This window comes from Pelophylax lessonae (genome assembly GCF_965119305.1).
Source record: "Pelophylax lessonae genome assembly, chromosome: 3".
Taxonomy (NCBI): domain Eukaryota; kingdom Metazoa; phylum Chordata; class Amphibia; order Anura; family Ranidae; genus Pelophylax; species Pelophylax lessonae.
The window spans coordinates 574,296,795-574,318,818 of record NC_138770.1 but is presented as its reverse complement, the minus strand read 5'-3'; the positions used below and the strand labels follow the sequence as shown (position 1 = coordinate 574,318,818).

At 42.8% G+C, this 22,024-nt stretch overlaps 1 protein-coding gene across 5 annotated transcripts in view; it reads right to left on the bottom strand.

Annotated features, from left to right (window-relative positions):
• SANBR (SANT and BTB domain regulator of CSR) overlaps positions 1-22,024 on the bottom strand; it is a 90,465-nt gene that overhangs the window by 51,316 nt on the left and 17,125 nt on the right. For all 5 annotated transcript variants that reach the window (XM_082248943.1, XM_082248945.1, XM_082248946.1 and 2 more), the window contains exons 2-4: positions 8,787-8,952; positions 8,327-8,491; positions 563-749 (exon numbers count right to left, since the gene is read on the bottom strand). In XM_082248943.1, the coding sequence (XP_082105069.1) occupies positions 563-749; positions 8,327-8,476 (337 nt within the window). In that variant the 5' untranslated portion in view covers positions 8,477-8,491; positions 8,787-8,952. The remainder of the gene's footprint in view (positions 1-562; positions 750-8,326; positions 8,492-8,786; positions 8,953-22,024) is intronic.

The window sequence follows — 22,024 nt, the reverse complement described above, 5'->3', positions numbered from 1 at the left end:
ATTGTTGGTTCTCCTTAACAACTACCTTTCCGGGGTGTCCCCACGGGGTCTCCCCAGTTTTCTTATTTTTATGGATTTAGCAAAGTTGTGGAGGTACCCAGTCCCCAAGTGATAAAGCGGTGACATGCATTACATTTTCCCATTCCTTACGTTTGAGTGGGTTTAGGCTATTGTGTCTTATTTATTTTTTCAGTGTGCATGGGGCCTTAGGAGTGAGAAGCAGAAGCCCATTGTAAGCTCCAAATTCTTATTTTGGGCCTATCCAAGGCTGAGGGCTCCAGGGACATCATTGGTTGCCTGAGTGGCCAATTACCAAGCAACAGTATTGCCATTTTGGAGGAAGAGAAGAGAAATATGTCACTGGGGGAAACAATTGACCAAGCTAAAAGGATCTCAGTGTCTGGAGCTTTGGCAAAGCACAGGTTCTCATTAAACAATAACGTGTTTTAAATGTATTTTTTTCATTCTGATATGTACTAAACTAGAAAAAAAAAAAAATCAGATTTGTCACTGCATGACAAAACAATGGCATACAATCAAAATCATTTAGAACATGGCTCACCAGTCACAGAGATGTTGCCTTGACCTGCAGTTTCATCTTCTTGGTCCTCCAATGAGTCAAGCAGGGATGATTTAATGTAGGTAGCCAGGCTTTCCAGAGGAATTCCTCCTGCTGCCAGTAGTGGATTATACTGATTGTCAACAGGCGATGTCCCACTGCTCTTTAGTTCTTCAAATCTTTTGGCACACTATGAATATAAATGCAGTAATTAGCTGATGTGAATTAGCAAACCGTAGTAGAACATCAGACCACTGCAGAGCTGTTGGACACCAGTGTGAATATACTGCATAGTCCAATACACAAAGAAGTTCCTGAGAAATCAAAGTAAAGTAGGTACTGTCTGATATCCCTCAAAGTGTACATGATCAAGGATGCCCATTTCCCAGCCAGTCAGGTAACACATTAGAGGGGTTCTCTTTTTTCACCTAGAGGGTGTGGGGTGTAGGCCCTCTTCGACCTTGGCCCTCAGCTGGTATGAGACTTTCCCAAAAAACCTCTGTCGCTGCCAAAGGCAATAAAACGTAAGAATTTTCAAGAATTTGTATCAAAGTGATTCTCATGTATGTTGTTAGTATCTCTGCCACTCTGTATAAATTCACCAATAAAGAACGATCAAAAAGAGGAAAAGGCGCCGCGCTCCAACCCGGTGCATTAGTATGTACTGTAGATGAATGCGGCCTCAGCCAGCTCCACTCTAGCCACATCTCCCTGACATGTTTTGCCCGATACACGTCAGGGGGATGTGGCTGGAGTGGCGCTGGCTGAGGCCTCATTTATCTACATACTAATGTACTGGGTTGGTGAGCAGCACCTTTTCTTCTCTTGGATACCACTCTTACACCTCTGAATGGTGCACTGCTGCCTGCTCTCTTCACTGAAACCGGGGAGGGGTGGGGAAGATCTCTTTCTCAGCTTAGAGAGGCACTGCAAGTTTTATTTGGATCCCTGATATAGAATTTTTACATGCATTTGTTGGAGCTCCTTTCAATTCAGATAAGGTCTACCAATTCATCACGATTATTGACATCATTACGATCCAAGGTACATGTGGCTCATAGCTGAATACTGTCACTAATTTAGACAATTGAAAGACTAAATAGGTTTCACTAACCAAATTGCAGACTTTATTACATATACTGCAGATAGCATATACATACTTTTTTAAATTGAGACGTTTCCTTAATATTCTGGATCATAGGGATTCACTAAAGCAGTGTTTCTCAAGTCCATTCTCAAATACCCTCAGGCTCCGAAAATCAGACGACAGATCGTCCATTTTTTTTGCATGCTAGTGACACATCGAAAATTCTCGTACGACAGAATTAAAAAAAAAAAAATCAGAAGTGATGTAATGTGTTGTAGTGTATTTATATTATATTTTCGAAAAACAACTGTACTGATTAAATGAAAATCGTACGATCTGGTATCGTGCAAGAAAAATGTTCATGCTTGTCCGATCGGATAATTTTGGATGAACTGTCATTCTTGGCTCTTGAAAGCTCTATACCAATGATCTGATTATCTGTACAATCACTTTGAAAGCAGTATTTTTCACTTGATTTTCAGATTGTGTGTACGGGCCATAAGTCATGTTAGGACTTCCCTCAGTGGGCACAGCTGTTGTAACTACAGAACCAATGGCACAGATGAAATTGCCTGTGTAATATAAAGAAAATTCTGAAAATATGATCTGTTGAGGTACTTGATGTCTGGAGTTGAGAACCACTGCACTAAAGTAAACTGGTCACATAGCTGGACAATTTAGGCTGAGAATATGATGAAGTATTGCATAACAGGTTTGGTTCAATTCAAACCACAGAATGAGCTCTGCCATCAACCCGCTGGTCTTTTAGGGCCACATTCACACTTTCGAACAGACCTGATGCTAATTATATGTGAGAACCCCAATGGGGATTCTGGTGATTAGCTGTGGGAGGCAGCCCCATTGAAAGCAATGGGTGGCTCCTAGCCCCTGCAGCTAATCATTGCCACTCGCATGTAATTGCTCTTGCAGTAATCACCTGTGAATGATCAGCCCTGGAAGTAGACTTATTATTGCTGCGAGGGGTGTGTCAGACCATTTTTTTTTTTTATGCAGTGTTTGTAATGCCCCGTACACACATGCAGATTATCTGAAGACTTTTGTCTTCAGATTTACCTTTTCTATGTAATGCAAGGGCCTGCTGGACTGCATACAAATTGAAAGTGTTTAGGTTTGACCTCATATTATATGGTTTTGGTAAGTCTACAGACAAAAGTCTTCAGATAATCTGTACGTGTGTACGGGGCATTAGGTCTAACTCTTATATCAATTGGACTGCACAGTCAAATTTAGTACACGGCTGCTTTAACAGGAAAGTGGCAGCAAGGCTATAAAATTTGAGGATGTTCGTATGTCTGACTGCAAACAGTGGGACCAAGCTCATCTTTTACAGTAAAACCAAAAATTTCCCTTTTAAGTTTGGCTGTCTATATCGCTGGATCTGTTAACTGTTTAGGCAAGACTTTAATGAAGGTAGCAAAAACTTATGCAGGTTTCATTAAATGCCAGGTATGAACTGTTTGGCATTGCGACACGCTTACATTAAAAAATGCAGTTGAAATTTTACAACTTTTTAATCTTGTTAAAGTCAGGCACCTCTGCATAGCATAATCTGTGGCTGATTTTGCCTTTGAAATGCTGTAAAATAAGTATTTTTTTCCTCCCAATGAAAATGCTGCTTCTGCCACTTCTCTCCAAAATTCTGTGCTGTAATAGTTGAGTAAAACCCATATGCCTCATAATAGGCGTCCTCCCACAGAATTGAGGGTCTGTTACTGAAAGCTGATTGCTGAGTGCACTGGGTTCTAACTTTAGTGCATTCTGGACTGCACAATCATATTTAGACACAGCACAACTTCTGTAACAAGGACCTGGCAGAAAAAAACAAAAACTAGATGCAATATTTTATATTTCTATATATATTTTACACCCTATTAAACAAGAACTATGACCTCCCATTACAAATATATGCTGCAACACCTAACTACTTCAAGTGCATTTGCACTTACAATTTTCTCTTAAGCTGGGTACACACTAGCAGTTTTTCAAGGCGCTGAGTTGACAGACAGAATCCAGCCTCTTTCGGACCGACTGGCATACACACCTGCCAAATGTTGGCCAGTTTTTATTGAACTGGCCGATGTCTCCCAACATTTGGCCCGTGTGTACAGGGCTTTAGTGCCCCTGCAAAGCCCCACAAATACCTGTTGAATCTGTCAGTGAAGCCAACCTAATGCAGCCTCTTGTGATAGGGTGGCAATGATACCGCACTGCACCTGGATTCTGAGCAGAGCTGTCACTCTCATGTGGGCTGTGCTTGCTTGCACTACATTGGGATAAAAAAATGTTGCAGGTGGTGTGACTATCAGTATTGTCACTGGATTGGCAGGACTGCCTCAATTTCTGAAACCCTCCCACTGTCTGCTGCAGTGTCTGGAAGATGGAGCATGTGAGACACAAATAAAGGAGATTTTGGCTCAGTCAGGGAAATTAACCTCTTGCAGACTGCATAACGCAAGAAAAGGTGGGCTTTAACACCCAACCGCCACACATGTGCTCACAAGGACAATAGGTAGTGTGCTGACAGCGTGCTCACTGCGCTCTCCCAGCACACTAACCGAGCTGTCGTCCACAAGCGGCATGAGCTCTCAATCATATAACTACTGCAGGAGCCAATTCCAGTGATCACATGATACAACAGCTGCTTCGCCTCCCAAGCACTAAAGCCCACTCAAAGGGAAGTAACATTTTTTTCTTACTTTGTTAAGCTTGTGCATGATATTATACATACACACTAATTGAATTTGGAACTTCGACTGCCATACAGGAGCTTTTATTTGTACATTATATCATACATATCTATGCTTAGATTTTGAATTACTGTCATTCATATAACTATATGAGATCCGGAATCTAATTGGTTGTTGCAGTTACCTCTTTTCCCCTTGCTCTAGCATTATACAGCTCTACTTAGTGCTGGTTCTGTACAAATGTTCAGCCTTTTATCAGACCCAAATGTGCAGCCTTTTATTAGATCCAAATGTGTAGCTTTTTATTAGACCTATGACTCATTTGACAAAAGATGCACACAGTGGGAAATCAGCCACCTGCAGGACCAGAGCCATCACACTCAAATGACTCACTGCCAACAGTATCACTAGAATAAAAGAAACCGATCTCCTAAAATTCTAGAACAGTGTGAGGCTTTGCATCTTCTTCTAGCTAAGTGACAGCAAACAGAAAAAAATTATGGTTTTTCTTAATCCATTAATATCTCATTTTCAACAAATTAGTGCTCAGGTTAATCACTAGCGCACTCTGCTAAGCATTTTTTAATTTACCGTTACTGACGTTTTGAAGCATATATTTTATCCCAAAAATAATGATCCACTAAATCCCAGAATGCACACCAAGCATTCTCAATAGAGTGCCTTGAGCCGTAGTCACCAACTCACTAACATCCTTTGGGTAATCACAACATATTGCAGCAACAGTTGTCCTGCTCCAAGAGCTTCAAAATGTACTAGCTATGTTTTCCCATAAACAAGCAGCATAGCATAACAACTGAAAAAAAATGGCCACGTTACTTTTTAAAGTTCCTGGTGTGGGTCAACTTTTGCTGCAATTACATAAACAATAAAGACCATCAGCATTAGGTTTGTCATTGGCACAGGGGATCCCAACACTTTAAACAAGGGGGTCATTTTTAAATTTGGAAGAGTCAGTGTTGGGGTTACAGAGAGGGTTGGTAGAAGGGTTAGTGTTAAGCTTATAGGGAGGATTAGTATAAAAGGTCAGTGTTAGAGTTACAAGGAGGGTTAGTTAAAGGGTTATAATTTACCTTTCATGGAGAGTTAGCATAGGAGTTAGGCTGGCCATACATTTTCTTGTACAATTTTCCTTTAGATTTACCAAAACCATATATAAATGAGGTCAAACCTAGACACTTTCAATTTGTATGCAATCAGGCAGGCCTTTTACACAACATAGTTGAAGGTAAATCTAAGGAAATTGAATAAGAAAGTTGTATAATTTATGGCCAGCTTAAGTGTTAGGGTTACAGGGAGGGCTGGTATAAGGATTAGTGTTAAGCTTACAAGGAGGGCAAGTAAAAGCATTAGTGTGTAGCTTATTTGGAGTTAGTATAAAAGGTTACATTTTAGCATAATGTTTTTAATTAAGGTCAAGGTGAAGGTTATTGTGGTCATTAGTTTTAGGGCTACATGGAGGGTTGGTGTGAAGGACCCCATCACACCAACCCTCCTTGTAACCCTAAAACTAAATACAGCAGGGCATTGTGTACTGCAATAATTACTAAAATCAGTTCTGTCCCAATGTCTAAAAAGCAAATGCACCATATAAGATAGACGTCATACAGGTTTACATCAGTTCTGTGCTAATCATCCTGAAATATTGTTTGCTGTATTTTTTTTTTTTTTTAAATGGCTGTGCAGTACAATGTAAAAATAATAAAAAAAAAAAGAACAAAGTTGGACTATAGTATGCAAGAGAACACACATATCAGAAGCATTGATGCACAAGGAAGAAAGATACAAAATAAATAGGTTTATGTGTTTTTTTTTGGGTGTCTGTTTCCCAGTTTATGGGTGTCTGTTTCCCAGTTTATGGGTGTCTGTTTCCCAGTTTATGGGTGTCTGTTTCCCAGTTTATGGGTGTCTGTTTCCCAGTTGGGAAGATTTCCTCTAAATTCCCATCTTAGTGATCAATGTGAGGGTATCCTTCCAGGCAATGGTGCAGGAAACTGACAGATTTTTTAACCTCCACCTTATTAAAAAGTGTTTTTTTGCTTTCTATGTGTATGTTGAAGAGTTTTCCCCAACTTCCCATGTTGCTGTTTTTTGTTGATTTTGTGTCCTTGTTGAAGAGTATTATCATCACTTCCGGTCTTGCTGGCTACTAGTATAAAATGTGTGGGGAAGTCCTCTCCAACGAGAGCATGAACAGAAATAAAAATGGCAAGTTTTAACCCTGTCCCATTTTAATCAATCTAACTAACCTAAATTGGTTGGGGCAAAATTTTGTTATTCAGTATTTTGAGCAGAGCATACTATTGACAACAACCAGCTGTATATTTTTCTAGAAATGGACGTATTCTGGGGTTACAATATCTGGATGAAGGCAGCGAGGTTCTCACCTGTTAACTTGTAGAAGTATACAGTTGGAAAGTTCAGATCTCAATGCATGGCTCCACTCTGAAAGTTGTGCTGCAGCCAGCTCGTTGTAGGGAAACACTCCATAGAAATTTTTGGAGCTGGCAACAAACTGCTTGCTGAGTAGTGCACAAAGGTGTGGTTTCACCCAAACTATACAGCTGACAATCTGAATCAGAGCCAAAAATGTAAGTGCTTAGAGCATCATACGAACGTCACTCTGATCCACAGTTTTGATGGTCCTGGATTGATTCTTTAGCTATTGAGAATTTGAGCAGTACATAATATTGACAGCAAGTGGTAGAATTTCTGAATGTGGAAATATTCTAGGGTCACAATTTCTGGATAAAAGCAGTGATGTGCTCATCTGGATGCCTCCAGAGATGTTCATTTGGAAACTTCAGGTCACAGTACACTGCTGCCCTCTGAAAGCTGTGCTGCAGCCAGTCAGCTAGACACCCTACACAAGTCTTTGTAACCAACAACTAGTTCTGGCTGGTAGTAGAATAGCGCACTTATGCCTCGTTTCCACTGAGTGGTACGGTACGATTCGGTTCAGTACGGTACGGTACACCTTGCGTTTCCACTGCCAATAGTACCCTTTCATGATAGGCGTGGTGTAGCAGGAAAGCTGTGATAGACGATTCTCTGTCAACCAATCAAAGTTCTGCAGAGTGTAGCTCCACCCTGTTGGTATGGTACTAATGTGCTTGGTACCCCAACGAAAGGGTCCCAAAAAAGTGGTACGGTACGGTTCGGAATTAGGGTACCATTCACAATAGAAACTGCAAAAATAGCATACCGCACCGAACCGTACCGCTCAGTGGAAACGAGCCATAAGGTGTGATTTAAACCAGACTATAAAGCTGATGATCTGGACTGGAGGCACAGAAGTAAAAGGAACATCATTCTAACCACACTCTGATCCACAGATTTGGTGGTCCTCGATTGTTTTTTTTTTTTTATTTCATAGGTTTGGCAATTTCGTAGTGGTTATTTACAACGTAACAGCAACAGAATCCTTTATTTAATTTCATGTAGGGAAAACTGCAATATATATATATATATATATATATATATATATATATATATATATATATATATATATATATATATATATATATATATACGTGCACAGCCTATTGCAATAGTGTGTACACCTCAAAGCTCAAACACATGCATGTGTATATATACAGAATACTGACGGTGTCAGAGCAGCGGACGGTGTCAGTAGGGCAGCGTCAGTAGTTTTTATTTCGATTATTTTATTTTTAATTATTTTTTACAATTTTATTTATTTTTTTTTTTACAATTTTTTTTTTTTTTTTAGGAGCCCCATTAGGGGACTTTTGTGAAATATTAGGGGTTTAAACTCTGGGAATCTGCACCACACAGGGTGATTAGGGTGTGCCCAGGCACACCCTGTGCGCACGCCTATGGCAATATGATAAAAATCATGTTCTTGTAACAAATACACACCTAAAACATATATTCATACACACATCCAAACAAACACACATAAACATACTCACACACACACAATCCGCTTACCTCTTTGGATGTGTATCCTGGAACAAGCCTTGCCACACTGTCCCAATTAATAGGCTGAGGGACCCCCACCAGGGAATATAAAATCATATCCAAAACCATCTGGTTATTGTCATATGGGAAATTATTGTTTTCTGAATATCCACGGCTCATCTTCTGTTTTGGTAGCTAAAAAAAAAAAAAAAAAAAAAAAAAAAAAAAACAACACACAGTAAAAAAAAAACTAGTGTAAACTGTTCGAAGATATTTGTATGTATCTGACATTAATAAAAATACTAATAAAAAGAAGTATTAGCACAATTTAAGCTTTTCCACAGTTTCTATTTTCTATTACATATTGTGAGATGTTCAATATGTTTCTGATTAAAAAACAAATAAGAGAACACATTAGTATGAGGCTAGCAAGAAAATTCTGACAGATTTTAGGCTTTCCAGCAGATACCTAACATCCTTGGAAGGTTACCTGTGCAGGGAGAAGGTGTGGTGTTGCAGGCAGCTTAGAAGCACAATGTCCCTGCAGTAAGCCAGTGGATGGATGGGAAGGCTGGTGCTGCAGGCAGGATCGGATACTGGCAGGGTGGTGCTCGTTGGCTGCTTCATCCAATCAAAGAAGCCCTGCCTTTACCAGCCTGAGAAGTGAAAAAAGCCAGAAACAGTTTAATTCCAATCAGAGCTCATATATAATGTAGTGACAGCATGGTAGCCCGCTGTTGCTCCAGTATAAGCTGCACATGCTGCCAGGCTGGTGTAACCCCTTTGTTGCCAATAAAGCTGCAATGCAGAAAATCACCTCTACATGAACAAAGAAGCTAGGGGATTAATTAACATGCTAAATTTTTGACAGAGCTAAGCAATCTTTACTGCGGAAGCCTTACTATAAAAGAATGAACACTTGAACATGTGAATGTATTAATCTGACATATAAAGAAAAAGCTTTCAATGAGCAAGACAACAACAGGTCCTAGTGAGTGACTCTGGGATCTGATTACCTACTTGTCACTGTCCATCTCTACAGATAAGTATATGTAAATATAATTTGGTTTACAACAGATTCAAAGATACAGCACATTGCTTTTTTGCATTATCCTGCATTGCACGATTGCATAGTAACACACACGGTGAATGTGCTGTATGTCTGGCTTTTAGACTAGGAAAACGTAGTATATCCAGTGCCGGACTGATAAGGGGGCAAAAGGGTCAACTGCCCAGGGCACCCTAATAGAAGGGGCCCCCTCTATACCAAAACAATATTAAAAAGTGTCAACTGCCCAGGGCACCCTAATAGAAGGGCCCACCCTCTATACCAAAACAATATAAAAAAAGTATATAAAAATAATTTAAATAAAAATCGTAATAAAAAAAAAATAAATATTATTCTTGTATAATTTATATTAACTGAATCCTTGAAAGTAATATTTTGCCTGCCATGCTTGGTAAAAGGTTTTGCTTTGGACTGGTATATTGTATTATTTTTAAAAGTAACCTTTGGCAGCTCAAGCAAACCACAACATAGAGCACTGAGACTCCATTCACACTAGTCCGACTTGGACCGGGACTTGTCAGCCTGACAAGTCGCGGTCCATCGCGCTCCCATTGTTCGGTACAGGAACCGTTCTAATAGGAGCGACACAAGTCGCTCCAACTTAGAAAAAGGTTCCTGTACTACTTCGGGGTGACCTGGAGCGACTTGCATAGACATTCATTTTATGAAGTCTACTTCACAGGTCGCCCCCTAATTCGGAGCGACGTAGTGTGAACCGGCACTTACACTCTTAAGAAGGTAGCTCATGACTGAGTGCATATGTGTACGTGTGACCTCAGAATGACGTGGTGCCATGCATTTTGAAAATGCGCGATTGTTATTGAAAATGAAAACCCAACTCTGTATGAGGGGCTTTCTGAACCTGAAGTGCCCTGGGCCCACCAAGGTCTAAATCTGGCCCCCGAGTCTACGGTCAACCCATGATAATGTATTAAAATGCACTGGGAGATTAGGAGAATCTGAGATTGCATATAAAAGCATTTTTAGGAACTTCAACCCATGCTAATGTCCTTTTGGAGTGGCAGTACCTTGAAGGAGACCTGTACAGAGAGAAATATGTAGGTTGCCACTGCTAACTGTTCCTTCTGGAAATGCTAGCTCTCTGGCTTAGTGCTTCAGAAAGTATCAACTAGCACTTTTAGGTCAGCAGTGACAGCCTACAGATTTCTCTCAGCACAGACGTTCTTTAAAGCAAATTGCATTTTCTGTAATGCACCCATTAACTCATCTGTTACTGCAACCTAGAAGTTTAAATTTGCCCTTTCTCGGGGGTTTCTTCTACGAGCATGCTTAAAAAAAAAAAAAAAAAAAAAAAAAAAAAAAAAAATCGGGCAGGCTCTTAGCGAGAGCCCTTCAGAAAAAAAGGGCTAACACGATTCATTCTATCACTGACCCCTCCGGCAAATCTTTGGTCTCAAACCCTGATATTGCCGCCCAATTTGTTGACTACTACTCCAAACTGTACAATTTGCCGGGGACTGACTCCCCGGGATCCCAGCAGTCCAGACTTCTCGCAATTCGGCAGTTCTTAAGTCAACATTCCCCTTCTCCCCTTTCGGACGATGTCCTTGCAGATCTGGATGCTCCCATTAAGTCGCACGAGGTCCTCCTGGCGCTGAAACAATCCAAGCCGGGCAAATCCCCGGGCCCGGATGGTCTCCCAGTAGGCTATTACAAGACCTTCCAGGATCTCCTAGTACCACATATGGTGAATGCGTTCAATGCTTTCCCTGACATGGATTCCCTTGGTCCGGATTTCCTGGAGGCACATATCACGGTTATCCCTAAACCAGACAGGGATGCATCCCTAGTCCCCAATTATCGACCCATATCACTCCTCAACGTGAAATTGTATGCCAAAGTCCTAGCCAATTGCCTCCTCCCTTCTGTCCCTGGCGTTATCTCCCTCAACAAGTTGGGTTCGTCCCCGGTCGAAAAGCGAGATATAACACCACCAAAGCCCTTCATCTCCATCTCTCACCACTACCAACACCCCTTGCTTTTTCCTCTCGCTCGACGCGGAAAAGGCGTTCAACAGGGTTGCCTGGGACTATAGGACGAAAACTCTCAAGGCTCTGGGCATGACAGGCCGATTTTTACAATATGCCTCGATCCTTTATTATACTCCTACGGCCAGAGTTCGAGTGAATGGCACCCTCGCGGACGCCTTGTCCGTGTCGAATGGGACAAGACAGGGTTGTCCCCTGTCCCCCCTGATTTATATTCTCACTCTGGAACCTTTGCTACGCCAAATTCAGGAGGACCCGAATATCAAGGGAGTCCCTCTCTGAACTTTACACCTCATAAACGCAGCCAGGATGTGTGTACCCTGCCACTGGTTGTCCACCACCCCTCCCACAGTCGCCCAATGGCTAAATCTAGTGAAAAAGAGTTGCGGAGATGGAAGACATTGTCGCCCAGGCCAAAGACACCACTGACAAATACTATAAATCATGGGCACCTTGGATACATTTCACAACCCTACCAGAATTTCAGAGTCTTAGTGCTGCCCCATAACCTGACACCATCACCCGACGCTCCCTTCCCTAAGTCGGTATTTGATGTTTGGCATTCTCCCCTCAGGGTTAGCTGCTACAATTTGCTATACTTCACTGTCGGCTCCTCTGTAGTAACCCTCTATTCCTTCACACCCTTTCTCACTTCCCCCCCCCCCCAGTTCTCCCTCCCTCCCTTCCCCTCTTCCATCCCCCCTCTCCCATTTCCTCCCCCTCCTCCCTCTCTGCCCCTCCCTGACAGACCCGTATCGCCTATGGGCCGCCGCACTCTTCCCTCGCTGATGGTCCCTGTTGGCCAGTTTTTGCCGATCTGCCCTAGCTTGGGTACTATACCTGAATGGTGACTGCCCCCTGTGCTCGGACACAGCAACTTCCCCGTTGGGGGTGTCGGTACACAGGTGGCACCGCCTCCGCCCACATTTGCTCTCTTTCCCACTGCCTCCATGTTTTTGCAGAGGTTGTCGCTGCTGTGGCCCAGGGGACAAACCCTTAGCCCTTAGTATTACAGTCACCCACATGGCTTCAGTACGATTGTGGTTTTACCATTGCAAACTCATAACCGTCAAGAATGTTTCTGTGTTTTCTTAAGCGACCGAGTTCGGGTCTGTTTCACCCCGTCTCGTCTAGTACCATGTTCTTCTGGCTCCTGTTATTGTTCCTTCACTTAATGTGTTTTTTGGCTATCTGATGTATTGTACATTTGCTTTAATAATGTTTCAATAAAATTTTTTGGAAAAAAAAAAAAAAATTCATTTATGGGGTCCCATACGCAAAAAAACTAAACACGTTCATTCTTTCCCATCTCCTGAAACCTTTTCAAATATCTAGAAATGTTGCTTTTACCTATGAATAAAGACAGTTGGGATTCACTGATCCTGATTCCAACATGTCAGACAGACCAGAGTTTGGAATATTCTTTCTGCGGTCTTATAAAACTACATAACCGACTTTGCAACCTCAGGGGTTAATGGATCACTCAGAGAACTGTATCTCATGGTTTCAGCAAAGGATGAATAAATGGTAGTGATCTTCACAAATATCTTCCAAATTGAGTTAGGGATGAATATGGCAGTTCTCACCAGGCAGCTTGTGGAGCCGTGCTGCTGGCATTTAATGCTTTTCTATGTTTATCTCATTGAGACGAACTGGGGAAATTAATGAAAGCTCAAACTTAATTAACCGATAAAAAAAACTGGCACAAGTGTTATATACTCCAGCAGTGGTCACATCTCTACCTTGAATATCCTGAGTCACATTGTCAAAATACACTGAACATGTGCATCCCCGTGAAGATAAACACGGCCCTCAATGGGCGTACGTTTTAGCATGCACCTTGTGAAAAAGGCATTGTGCCTTTTATTTTGTCTAAACCAAACTTATTAATGTATGATTTACTGGTTGCTGACCGTATAACTTACATATACGGCGGAAAGGCAGCTCTTCTGTGCAAGATCACATCCCTAGTACGTGATCCAGCACTTCCGGGTCGGGGGCCCACGTACATGCTGCTGGCTGCCCACTCCCGCTGTGATTATACACAGCATGAGCTGATTTGTGGGTACGACGATTTGATGTCTGCAGGCACCCACCCATGCTTCGGTACAGAGGTAGAACGGCCTTCTGCCTATGTAAACAAGGCAGATCGCCATTGTGTCAGCACAGAAGGCATGGATCCTGTGTTCCTGCAAAGCAGGGACACAGATCCATGCCTTCCCCTAGTTCAAGCACCTCCCTCCACCAGCATTTTTTTTTTAGCACTGATCACTGTATTAGTGTCACTGGCCCCTAAAAAGTGTCAGTTAGGTGTCCAATTTGTCCACCATAATATCGCAGTCCCGCTTTAAGTTGCTGATCGCCACCATTAGTAGTAAAAAAATAAATAATAATAATAATAATAATAATATGTAAAAATATCCTATAGTTTATACAAGGGATAGATTGATATGGTTTTTTTCAGGGCTGATACCGATACCGATATTTGGGTCACAAAGTATCAGTATCGCCCGATATTTTGTACATTTAAAGTTTAGGGAAAAAAAGAAACTTTTTGACACAAATCTGGTACTGAACATGTTAATGCTTGTTTATTAACATTTTTAACGTTAAAGGCTCGTTCTTCACACCTTACCTGCATGAAAACTGATAGGAAAACCGCACAGCTTTCACTTGCAGGTACATCAGTTTCACATCATGTAAGCGAAAGAGTCCTAGAAGAGTAGACAACTGTGAAAAATAAAGTGCTGGGAAAATAATTAAAGGCTTCCCAAAACAAAATTTGCATAAACTGCTGCAGTAGTGCACTCACTGTCTGCAATGAATAAATCTAGTAGCTGCAGCGCAAAAGACAGTGGACTGGACACTAGTACTACTCACTTTCAATAATCCTAGTTAAGTAGAACAATATTATAGTGCAGAAAGCATAACATTTCAGCATGTTCACCAGTTAAACGGTTTCTGTTTTTTTTTCATAAATTGCTGCCACTTCACTAAAAACACGCTCACTTGGTACTGAGGAAGGAGGAGCAGAAAGGTCTCTTCTAGCATAAGAAGAAAGTCTTTTGTAGCGTGCCTCATTTTCTTTCCACCACTGAAGAGGATCACTTCTTCTGTCTATTACTGGTTCCTTCAAATAGAGATGAAGTTCATCATCCAGGGTCATTATTGCAGATTCAGAAGAATCCTCAGCATGAGGCCCCAATTAAAACACTGAACATGGCATCTATTTGACCACTAAGAAGTTTCTCTTCTGTCCGTTGTCTTTTTGGACATTTTTCTCTTTTTGCAGCATTCTGCTTTCCCAGATGGCTGGCTGGCACCCTGTGGTAGGTGGTTGGCTTGTTGACACCCTGTTGTGGGTGGTTGGCTTGCTGGAACCCTGTGGTGGCTGGCTGGATGTCTGGCACCCTGTGGTGGGTGGCTGGCACCCTGTGATGGTGGGTGACTGGCTGTCTGGCACCCTGTGGTGGGTGGCTGGCTGGCTGGCACCCTGTGGTGGGTGGCTGGCACCCTGTGGTGGGTAATCCCAAATAATGCCCCGCAATAAATATAAATATAGGCTGTATTTTAACTGTGCAATAAAGTGCTTGAAAAATACGTAAACCTCCAACGTATGAATATGTGCTAAATAACAAATGTAGAATTATACATCTATATTACATATAAAAATACCTAAATAACTATATTGTGCAGTGAAAAAAGTCCATATAATATAGTGCAGAAAAAAGTCCATATAAATATAAACTCTCACAAACAATCCTTTCTCCAAAACATGCCAGTAGTGCTGTAGATGAGCCAATATCAAGCTCAAAAAGAAATACAAAGTGACGATGTGCTTCAAACAGCGTTCCAGTGAAAGTACACCTAGACCGCGCACCCCCTCGTTGCTGGGTCCTCTCCTCAATTTATGTGAGCTTGCGATTAAGCTTGGTCAGAAAACGCATAGAGCCTTCCTAGGCTAGGAACAATCTTCTAATCCCCCCAAGTGGGGATCCTACCTCAGGGATCGCTCTTTGTTGCAAACACTGAAGATATCATACACAGGGGAAAAGAAACTCAACAGTGCTGAAACCCGTTTTTTTTTATTTTTATTTATTATATAAAAGCAATAAATTTACTCACACACTGTTGGTGCTGTGAGTGCACCAATCTATGAATAGCAATCCAATATCAGAAACTGTATCGTAGTGGTGTAGTAGAATCACTGGTCAGCCTCTAGCCACCTGCATCCACCTGCTGTCTGTCGGTGTGTGCAGTGCTCCGTCCGTGCCCCTCCCCAACACCCCGTGGTGGGTGGTTGGCTTGTTGGCACCCTGTGGTGGCTGGCTGGCTTGCTGGCACCCTGTGGTGGTGGGTGGGTGGCTGGTTTGCTGGCACCCTGTGGTGGATGGCTGGCTAGCACCCTGTGGTGGGTGGCTGCTGGCTGGCACCGTGTGGTGGTGGGTAGCTGGCTTGTTGACACCCTGTGGTGGTGGGTGGCTGGCCTGCTGGCACCCTGTGATGGTGGGTGGCTGGCTTGCTGGCACTCTGTGGTGGTGGTTGGCTGGCTGTCTGGCACCCTGTGGCGGGTGGCTGGCTGTCTGGCACCCTGTGGCGGGTGGCTGGCTGTCTGGCACAGGGGCTGTGGGTGGCTGGCTGGCTGGTACAGAGTCTGTGGGTGGCTGGCTGGTACAGTGCCTGTGGGTGGCTGGCTGGTACAGTGCCTGTGGGTGGCTGGCTGGTACAGGGCCCATGGCTGGCTGGCTGACTGGCACAGGGCCTGTGGGTGTGGGTGGCTGGTAGGCACCGGGCTGCTGTGGGTGGGTGTATGGCTGTGTTATACACTCCCGAGAGACTCCCGACTCCAGACGAGGCTTTCCAAGGCGAGGGAGGCGGCCTAAGAAGGCAGAAGGTTAGGCCCAGTGCACGGAGACGCATGGTGCAACATACGCAATGACGTCACGACAATATCGTAATATCGGCAAGTCCTGGGGCCGATACCGATATATCCGGAATAGTGAATATCGGCCCTCCGATAAATCGGTCGAACCCTAGTTTATACACACTATAACTTTTGCGCAAACTATTTAAGATTCGTTTAATGGGATTTTTGGTTCTTACCAAAAATATGTAGCAGAATACATATTGGTCTAAATTCATGAAGAAATTAGATGTTTCAATTTTTTTTTTATAGCAGAAAGGTTTTGTTTTTTTTCTTTATAGTGCAAAAAATAAAAACCGCAGAGGTGATCAAATACAAATATTTGGGTACAGCATCACACGACCACGCAAATATCAGTTAAAGTAACAGTGCCATATCACAAAGAATGGCCTGGTCATGAAGGGGGGTAAACCTTCTGGAGGTCAAATGGAACTTCACTCTCCCAACCAACATTGTTTATTTTAATCCTCAATAATGAGATAGGAAAGAAGATCATATTTACTTATTGTAATCTTTTCTTTTTACATTTCTTCAGTTACTCCCTGGTTTCTTGCCTAGGCAAATTACATCATAAATTCCAGGAGTATTCAGGAGGGGGAGGGGAGGAGAGGAGGAAAGGTTTTCCCAGCTATGCACCTCCCCTGCAGGCATGCTTGAACTAAGGGCAGATGGATTCCAGAAGTAAATGCTACATTAATCATTTGCCCTTACTCAAGATGGCCACGACCAAAAATGCTAGAGGTGTTTTTCGAAATTATTTCTCAATAAAATAAAGTACAGAGACATGGATGGATTTGGGCGTTTGCTTTGAATATTAAAAATGAATTAAATAGTGTTTTTGGTTTGTGGTGCTCAGATGCAGTGACGTTCCGCTTTAACCACTTGCCGACCGCTCACGTTGAGGGTACTGCGGCAAAGTGGTACGTTATCGTCCAGCGACGTAGGTCTACGTCGCTGGACTCCTCCCCTAGTGGGCGCCGTGCGCGCACCACTGGAGGCTCGCTCCCGCTGCATTCAGACACAGCGGGAGTCCGGCCAGGGGAGGAGAGGCGGTGATCACCACTGCTCTTCCCTGATCGTCGGGGGATCTCCTAAGTGACAGACAGGAACAGATTACAGAATTCAGCATAGCTGAACCTGCGATCTGTGCCTGTGTCACTCAGTCACCTCCCCCCACACACGTCAGTAAGCACCAGGCATACATTAACCCCTTGATCACCAATAAAAGTTAAACCCTTCCCTGCCAGTGTCATTTTTACAGTAACAGTGCATATTTATAGCACTGATTACTGTAGTAATGTCACTGGTACCCCCAAAAGTGTCAAAAATGTTAGTCAAGGGTCCGACCTGTCCGCTGCAATGTCGCAGTCCGGCAAAAAAAAAAGCAGATCGCCGCCATTACTAGTTAAAAAAAAAAATAAAAAATATGACATAAATTTCCCGTAGTTAGTAGCTGCGATTGGTTTTTAACTTTTGCGCAAACCAATCAAAATACGCTTATTGTGATTTTTTTTTACCAAAAATATGTAGCAGAAAACAAATTGGCCTAAAATGTTAAAAAATTTAGATTTTTACATTTTTTTGGGGGGGGAATTTCATATAAAAAAAAATGTGAAAAATATTGTTGTTATTTTTTCAAAATTATCGCTCTTTTTTTGTTTATAGCGCAAAAAGTAAAAATCACACAGGTGATCAAATACCACCAAAAGAAAGCTCTATTTGTGGGGAAAAAAAAGGACATACATGTAATTTGTGTACAGCATCGCACGACTGCGCAATTGTCCGTTAAATTCACGCAGTGCCGAATCGCAAAATATGGCCTGGTCAGGAATGGGGTAAATCTTCCGGTCTTAAAGCGGTTAAAAATACGCTCATTGAGAATTTTTTTGTCAAAGACATGTAGCTAAATACATTTTGGCCTAAATATATGACAAAAATTTAATATATCGGATATTTTGTAACTGTCAAAGTAGAAAAATATTGTTATTTTTTCAAAATCGTCGCTTTTTTTTATTAATATCGCAAAAAATGAAAAGCGCAGAGGTGACCAAATACCGCCAAAAGAAAGCTCTGTTTGTGGGGAAAAAAGGACGTAAATTTCGTTTGGGTACGGCGTTGCATGACCGCGCAATTGTCAGTTAAAGTCGCACAGTGCCGAATCGCAAAAAGTGGCTTGGACGTAAAGCAGGAAAATCCTCCGGTCCTAAAGTGGTTAAAGGCTCCTGTATGATAACTTGAGTTACTATGTGATGCACAAGCCTCATAAAGTAAACATACTTCTTTTACCTTCCTTGACTGAGCCAAATCCTCTTTTACATCCCTGGTTCCCCTATCCAGGCACTGCAGCTCACAGTGGGAGGGGTTTCAGCAACATAGGCAGTGCTGTCAATCCAGAAAGCAGTGGACAGGAGTGGGTGTGGCCAGGTGCTGCCTGACATGCTACAGGCTTGTCAATCAACAGTGACAATGCTGATGACTATACTTCAACAATGTTTCATCCCACTGTAGCGCAAGCAGGCACATCCTACATAGTAATGGCATGATCCGAATTCAGGAGCAGTGCAGCATTGTTGCCTCTCATTGCAGGAAACTGTATTAGAAGGACTTCACTGACAGTTTTGTGTATTTCTTTCAGATCTCTGCTCTAATCCAGTGTATTCCTTTGCCTCTGTGCAGGAGCTTCCCGTGATTAAGACCAGTCACTGCCACCTCTCAACTTGCACAGTATGACTGGTCTTGTCTCCGCCTCCCCCTGCAGTTCTCTGCAGGCAGCCTGTAGTGGATAGAGCAGCTGGGTCCCTCCCATAGATCTGCTCTCTGTGTACAGCACATTTTACAAGGTAATATCTGGGTTTGAAATGGAATTTGGTGCACACCAAATTAATTTGTATTTTTTGTTGTTATGGAGGATCATATAAATAAAAAAATTGTGCCTGAAGTACCAGCTTTAGGTGCTGCAGAATTTTTTTTTTTTTTATAAATAAGCTGCCATACTTTATTCCCCTTTCCCTGCGAAAATGTCACCATTTGTGCCTTTCATTGCTAAACAGATTTTTAATCTTTGTCTGATATTTACATCGTTCGATGACTCTCTTGACACTTATTATTTTCTGACCGTGGTGTGACTATTTTGTCCTTTTTCTCCTGATGAATTATTAATCATTTGGCATTTTGATAGCTCCAGATGTGTCTAAAAGTACTCAACACAATTTATTGACAGATGAAAATGTAGCATGTCTGGGTTTAAGACAGTATTAAGTTCAGTGGAAAGATACCAGACTTTCTAGCAATGTATCCCTGTGTAAAAATGTTGCTTTGGCATATTTTAATATGTCTAGACATAGAAAAAGGCTTAATAAATAATACAATACTGACCCTACAACTCCAATAATTAAACTGAGATTTTAAATGAATAAATATGAACAATACTGCATGCTGTTGGAGCTGGAGTACATGGACTTTTACGATCAGTTAATAAGGACCAGTATAAAAATATTAGTGATCGACCGATATCGGTTTTTCGTTGCAGATACCGATATTTTGGCCAATGCATATTGGTATCTGCCGATATGCGCCTATATTTTCGCACATTTACATTTTTTTTACTTGACAGGTACTCTTGTGGAGGGATCTGGGGGTCTTAAAGACCCCAAACCCCTCCTCTGCACTTAAAAGCATTCAAAATACCAAGTTCGGCTGTTTTGAATGCTGTCATTTTTTTAAATCAGGCGCCATTCCCTGGAAGTGATGTCATGACATCACTTCTGGGCTTTTGCATGGAGACCCGATCAGAGCCGAATGCGGCACGATCGGGTTTTCGGCGGCCGTGCAGGCTGGTTGCCCAGGTCTCCCGGTGGGATGGGAGACCTGGGCGAGCCGCGGAAGGTGGCGTCAGGGGGCGTCCCCTCCCGCTCCTTGTAATGACAGCTAAGCTGCTTCTCAGCCGCATCGGTTGTCATTACAAGACAGCCGACCGTCAGCTATGGACGCCGGTACCGAGTTGATGCCTCTAGCTGCAAGCATCACTCTGGTACGAACACTTTCCGAAATATCGGCAATATCAGTCACCTTGGTGGCCGATTCCGATATATCGGGGAGAGTGCAGATCGGCCCTCGATATATCGGCTTTGCCGATAATCGGTCTATCTCTAAAAAATATTATATAACTATATGCAGGTTAATACATTATTCATAGTATTTAATACATTAAAGTGACTGTAAACCTCAGACATGAAATATGAACAAACAAAGCATATCCTTCTACAGCGTGTACTTGTCTCAATACAGAGCAGTAAGTGTCATTTCTGTCTGTTGCTTCGCTCCTCTGCTCTTAGCATGAATTACTTCTGACAAGTTTTCCTGGCACCAAGAGAAAACAAGGTGACAGGGGAGGGATCTCCAGATGATTGACAGCCTCAGCTCTGTATCCCTTCCCTCCAATCAGGTCTCAGAGCTCTTCTCACTGAGCTCAGCACAGTGTGACTTTAGCTCTCCATCACCTTTTTTTTTGTGTAATCAAGGCACTGATCATCAGTGCCCTGAATACAGAAAAGTAAAAAAACAGTGCCTACAATAGATGCCCACCATCAGTGCTGCCTGTCAGTGCCCATCAGTGCAGCCTTTTAGTGCCCATCAGTGCAGTCCATCAGTGCAGCATATTAGTACCTCCTCATCAGTGCCCATAAGTGCCACCTTATCAGTACCCATAAGTGCCACCTCACCAGTGCCGCCTATCAGTGCCCATCAGTGCCGCCTCATCACTGCACATCAGTGAAGGAGAAAATTTATTTTCAAAATTTACTGACAGAAAATAAGAAAAACTTTTTTATTTTTTCAGAATTTTCTGTCTTTTTTCTTTTGTAAGAAAGAAAAAACCCAGCGGTGATTAAATACCACCAAAAAGTCCAACCAAGAACCAACGAAAACGTCTCCCCATCCCTGATATAGGTGAGGGTACACCTTTATTCTGAAGGAGCCTTGTCCGCGGGTCTGGAGAAGCCCGCTCTGGGCTTGCCAGACCAGGTTCATTTAGATCCTGCAGAGGAGGCCATGACCCTGAGGGAAGAAAAAAAACTTCTTATGAGCCGAGTAAGAGGGCCCACGTCTACGACAAGGGAGCTGTTCTCCCTCCAGGTTATGGCGTGAAAGCTTAGCCCACTCGGTCAGAGTTTGCGACACCAGGGCAATGGCGATTACCGGCCTCCGTGCCAGACCAGCCAGAGTAGATATTACGGGCCACAGCCTCCACCTTCCTGCCAGCCGGATCCTTAAAGGCCAGGGACTCTTCAACCAGAATCATGGTTGTCTTGTTCAATCTAGAAACCGGAGGGCCCACCACCGGTGGAACAGTCCACTGCTTAATAAGGGGTAACGCCTAGAAAATTGCTTAGGGACCCCAAGGGGAAACTTTGGTCGTTCCCACTCTTTAGCGACAATTCTGTCAAAATAGGCAGAGAAAGGAAACACATTTGCCGAACTGGATGACTTGTGAGTGCCAAAAGGGAACAGGCACAAAGCACCAAGCGATCCTCAGCAGAGAGGGAGAGAACCCCACCAGACTCCCCACCCAGCAGAAACAGGCATCTGCAGCCACCAGAATAATCTGCACTCCACGTGAGGCGATCAGGAAATGAAAAGATTCAGGAGTCAGCACCAGGGGAAGAGGAAAGGCTCCCACCGCCGAAATCGCTACCCACAGGGCTCCACTGTCATGGCCACCGCTATTT